The 5,448-nt window shown below is 51.1% G+C and overlaps 1 protein-coding gene across 1 annotated transcript in view; it reads right to left on the minus strand.

Moving 5' to 3' along the window:
• Nlrx1 (NLR family member X1) overlaps positions 1–5,448 on the minus strand; it is a 14,871-nt gene that overhangs the window by 7,331 nt on the left and 2,092 nt on the right. Inside the window, exons 2-6 of the mRNA XM_005347170.3 lie at positions 4,816–4,937; positions 4,233–4,302; positions 3,768–3,856; positions 2,648–3,267; positions 1,311–2,132 (exon numbers count right to left, since the gene is read on the minus strand). Of these exons, the coding sequence (XP_005347227.1) occupies positions 1,311–2,132; positions 2,648–3,267; positions 3,768–3,856; positions 4,233–4,302; positions 4,816–4,885 (1,671 nt within the window). The 5' untranslated portion in view covers positions 4,886–4,937. The remainder of the gene's footprint in view (positions 1–1,310; positions 2,133–2,647; positions 3,268–3,767; positions 3,857–4,232; positions 4,303–4,815; positions 4,938–5,448) is intronic.

Consider the following 5,448-nt stretch of genomic DNA (forward strand, 5'->3'; position numbering starts at 1 on the left):
GTGTGTGTGTGTGTGTGTGTGTGTGTGTGTGTGTGTGTGTGTGTGTAGAGGAGCATGAGACTGCATGGTGTGTATGAAGAAGCCTAAGACTAACCCCAGGAATCATCCTCAATCACCCTTTCACCTTGTTTTGGGGGGCAGGGTCTCTCAATCAGACTGAGTGCTCACTGTCCAGCTTGCTCTAGGGATCCCTGTATCTCAGCCTTCGGAGGTGGAATTCTGTGCGGTCCACCACAACCATTCAGCACTTGCATGGGTTCTGGAGATCCAAACTGAATCCTCATGCTCGCACTGCGAGCATTTTCACCATTGAGCCATCTCTCCAGCCCAGTGTCTTCAAGATAGACAGAGATTGGAGCAGTGTCTCCTCTCCAGACCTCTAGGGCTGATTTGCAAACAAAGGAAGAAGCAGTGAAGCATCTGGCAGATGTCAGCAAGACCGGCTCCCACCATCCCCCCCAGGAACATCCCATATCTGCCCGGCTCATGGCATTGCTCTCAGGCCTATTGGCTGGTTTCTGGAGTGGACCGGCAGCCAGGGTGGACTGTCCTAAACCAATTACCGATGTCATTCATCCTCCCGGTACAGATGAATAAATGGCATCTGCTCTATAAACCTGTCTCTGTGATTGAGTTAGGATGAGTCATTGTTCCTGGGGCCTAATCGCCTCTGAAGGAGCAGACGCAATTGAGTTTCTGGGCCTGGGGTTACTGAGGATGTAGCTGGGTGGTGGAAATGCTGCCTAGCACTTGCAAGGCCCTGGGTTCAATCTCCAGCATCACTGAAAGAAAAGAAAAATAAGACATTTCTGGGCCTGCAAACTGGACTGCCATGACCTCCCAGCCGCAGGAAGAAAGAAAGAAAGAAAGAAAGAAAGAAAGAAAGAAAGAAAGAAAGAAAGAAAGAGAAAAGAAACCCTTGTTAGGAATCCATATGGGATTGTTTCAAAAGTCCCTGTAACCTCAATTTCCCTCTTATTCCCCAAGCCTTACTGCGGCTTTTTTCTCCCCATTCCTTAGACCTCAATTCCACTAAAAATCAAATTTCCAGAAGATTCCCATGTATACAAGAGGCAGCCCCTCCCCACTGGGAGAAGAGCAAGAAGTGCATACAGAAGATCATGAGGCAGTCCGGAATCCTGGGAGGAAGGAGCAAGGAGTGTGTGTGTATGTGTGTGTGTGTGTGTGTGTGTGTGTGTGTGTGTGTGTGTGTTGGTAGGTGTGTATTGGGTGGTATTGGATGTGTGTTGGGTTTGTGTTGATGTGTATGTGTATGTGTTGGTGTGTGTTTTGTGGGCAGGGATCTTTACCTTGAGCAAGTTGAATAGCAGAGGCAGAATCCGCAGGGGCAGCAGCTTGGCCACGATGCCCAGTACCAGGCTGACATCCTCCCCAACACGGCCCGCAAACTCAACCACTTCTTTGCCCACTCGCTGCAGGGCCGTCTTGCGTAAGCCCAGTACAATGTAGAGGGCAGCCAGGTATTCCTGCATGGCGGGCACAGTGAATACAAAAGCACCCAGGTGTCCTGGTTCCACACACGGGGCTAGAAAAAACCTCAGGGCATCTCGTCGGAAGATCTGCAGAAGCTGGAATTCTTCCTCTGTCTTGATGCCAGCTTCCAGGCAACCACGGACATCCTCTTCAGAGAAGTAGGTCTTTCGGGATGACACTCCCTCATAGGCCAACTTTCCCATAGTTCGGGCTGCATAGGCCATCAGGGATAAATTGGAGGGGTGGGTGCTGTCCAGTGTTTCCCCACTGAAGTTCAGACGCAGGAAGCTGGTATAAATGCTTGTGAGGGTCTGGCCAGCAGGTGTAGGAGCATGCAGGAAGTGCAAGGTTGCACACACAAGCCAGCAATAGGAGGGCAAGAAGCAGGCAGCTGCAATCTGGTGGTGCCCCTCCAGGTTTCGGGACAGCATCTGAATCAGGTTGTCCCGCTGAGCTGGTGTGGCTGAGACACCTGCACCCCCTGCACCGTATCCACAATCGGGCTGGTTAAGGCGAAGCTGGAAGTAGAGCTTCTGCAGGTTGGTATCGGAGAAGCCACAGATCTCACCATAGCGGCCCACATACTTGCTAGGGATACGGCCAATGGCCGAGGGCCGGGTGGTTACCAGGATGCTGGCCTGAGAAGGATAGGGTTAAAGGTTATGAGAGAAACTTCCTGATAGCTCAAGCCCCTAAATATGGACTGTCCAATAATGAAGGGGACCATAATTAATCAGCATTATAACTCACAGCTCTGTACACAGTGACATGTCTTTCATCCCAGCACTCAGTAGGCAGAGACAGGTGGATCTCTGTGAGTCAAAGGTCAGCCTAGTATAGACAGTGAGTGCCAGGCCAGCCAGAATTACACAATGAGAACCTTTCCAGAAAAAGTATCAATATTAATTACTGATTATCTACTATGGCCCCAGGCACTGGGCTAAGCTCTTAATATATGGTAACCCATACAGAACAAGGAAAGGACAGACATTTGGGAAGGTAAATGACGGCTCAGGCTCACACAGTTAGGAAGTGGAGGGGCCAAGGGTGAACTAACCTAGGTACTGTCCTGCACAATAAACCAAGAACATAAAATTCCCTATGGAGCAGGTTAAAGGGCAGCAGTGGCAGAGTGTGGCAAAGGGCAACCCACCTCAGGAAGCATGTATTTGCGGAGCAAGTTGACCATGATGGCAGCTGGTGCCCCGGGTTGCTCTGGGTCATTACAAAGCCCTGTGCCTGCCAGCCGGAAGTCAAGGTTGAGACGCTCCAGGCCATGGAGCACAAAGAGCAGGCGGGAGCCGGCAGCGGTCATCAGGGGCAGTACCTCCTTCAGGGGTGTGTAACGCTGGGTCACAAGTTGGCACAAGGAAGCTGGGGTGGAGCCCAGGGATGACAGGTCCTCACAGGAAAAGGGGATGAGCAGCTCAAAGGCAGGCAGCCTTCCATAACACCAGTCCAGGACCATCTTGCGTACCAATGTGCTCTTGCCGGTACCTACAGTCCCGTACAGCACCACTGTCTGCACGCGGCGCCCACAGGCGTCTGGGTCAAAAAGCTGAGACAGGACCAGTGGGGGCTGCCCAGCCTGGGTTCGTTGATGCCCTGTGGCCAGCTCTGCGGATGGACGAAGCAGCTCGTCTGGGGTGCTCTCGCGGATCACAGGGTCAACATGGACCGTGTCTAGAGCAAAGGTCGGTCCAAACTGACGCTCCTCTCTGGGCAACCGGCTAAACCACTCCATGAGGTTCCAGCGATGCCTTTGGATGGCTTCTGGATGAGAAAGCAGAGGGCATGGGTCAAAACAAGCGACTGAAGATGCTAGTTCTTCGGGCAAGCCAGGGTGCTTGTAGGTCAGGGTAGGGAGTCAAAACAGAGCTCAGGGATACAGGAACCCATTTTAGTATGGGCACACAGAACTCCCTTAACCAATAGATTACTCGGAAGGTTTAGAAGCCTCATGACAGAAAATAGGGTGTTTTTCTATTCTGAATAAATTACTCAGAGCCTGGGCTGACTGGCTTCCTGACTTTCTCTTTATATAGTCTTAACCTGGCTACAGGACCCGAGATTGGCTGAAGGTAGGGAGAGAATGTCTCTGTAAGTGCTTTGTGTATGGCCCATGTGCACAGGCCCCTTGAAGCACAGATGACAGGAGGGAAGGAGACAGGGAGGGAGGGAGGGGTCACCAGTAGATGACAATAATAGATCCTCTGGCCTTCCTCATCCTCCCACTCCTTCCAGGCCCTCTCCTGTCCACACCCCTTCTTTACCAGTAGCCGAGATGCTCTTGAACAGCTGTCCATGCCTCCCTGGTGGGGGAACACTGTCTGCTGAGTTTTCATGGTGCCGGATAAAGGCCCTGCGAGCAAAGACATGGAATGATCTGGAGTTTAGAACTGAGCTCAACCCTGGCATAGGCTTAGTCCAGTCCAGACTGCACTTTCTAAGCTGAGACCCTGACTCTTACCCTGTCCTAGGATCGGGGCCTGGCCTCCAGTCCTAATGGCTGCCTTCCCGGGACACAGACTGACCTCAGCCAGCCTTATCCCACTCCCCAGTGTTATGTGTACCTACATAACCGATCTAAGCCAGCTTCCTCTAGATGCCCGGGACGTTGCCTCCCTACCTGCCCACCCTCTCTCCCAGGGGATTACGACAGCACATTCCGACCGTTCCCATTGCCTGAGCTAGCTATGTCTGTCTGTGCTCTGAGGTACGACACACCCAGGTCTCACCTAGCGGGCCCAAGGGGATGCACCCCTCTAAAGGGCCAACTCCAGTGGGTCAGGAAGGAGATATGCTCATCTACAGAGAGAAGAAAGAGGCGGCATCTGCAGATCCCATCCACATCGCCCCACTAATGCACACCCCAACACTGATATCAGATCCCCTCCAATTTGCTCTTACAGTAGCATGTGCTATTTCTAAATAGCAGTTATTACATAATCTTCTATTTAGCCATATGATTATTTGATTATCATCCATTTCCCCTCCATGAGCACAGGGCTCACATCTGGTTTTATTCACAATTGTAGACCAAGAATCTAATCCACAGTCTGGTACACAGCCAACATGCAGCTAACGTCTTGGGTGAAGAGTCAGATTGATACAGTTAGAAGGGGCCCACTCAGCACCCTTGTCTTAAGATGGGCAAAAGAGGCTCTGGGAGGTGAGGTGACATGCCCAAGGACACCAGCTATAGTACCACACAGCGAGGACTAGCGCACCTCGTGTCTGGATCCCTCCTTTTTTGGAAACACCATCTGGACCCCGAAAGCAGAAAGGAGGGGTCAAAACAAATCTGAGTTTCCTGCTTACCTGATAGCTGGGATGTTCTTCCCAGACCTGAGCCCCAAGAGGTCCTGGGCAAATGGCAACCCCACCTCATCCTAGGAAAGTCAGAGCCTGGAACAATTAGAACAGCCTTCTTTCTGGTTCCCCTGCAAAAGGAATAGTGTGAACAGGGTTGGCAAGATGGTTCACTGAGTAAAGGCTCCTGTTACCAATCCCAGGAACACTGGGTAGAAGGAGAGAAATACTCCAGAAAGTTGTCCTCTGACCTTTGTACACACCCCACGCAATAAACAAATGATTAAATGTATAAAAGAAAAACTTGCCAGGCGGTGGTGGCACATGCCTTTAATTCCAGCACTAGGGAGGCAGAGGCAGGAGAATCTCTGTGAGTTCAAGGCCAGCTTGATCTACAGAGTGAATTCCAAGGCAGCCGGGTCTACACAGAGAAACCCTGTCTCGAAAAGCAAAAAGTAAGGGGAGGAGGGAGAAGAAGAAATAAAGAAAAAGAGAGAAAGAAAAATTTAAGAACAACCAATAATGCAAACTGAAAGACAAAACAATGAATGTATGGCTATCACCACCAGGTGGCTCCTCACACCTCCCTTCTCTCTCTCTCTCTCTCTCTCTCTCTCTCTCTCTCTCTCTCTCTCTCTCTCT

This window comes from Microtus ochrogaster, chromosome 5, assembly GCF_000317375.1.
Source record: "Microtus ochrogaster isolate Prairie Vole_2 chromosome 5, MicOch1.0, whole genome shotgun sequence".
In the NCBI taxonomy this organism is placed as follows: domain Eukaryota; kingdom Metazoa; phylum Chordata; class Mammalia; order Rodentia; family Cricetidae; genus Microtus; species Microtus ochrogaster.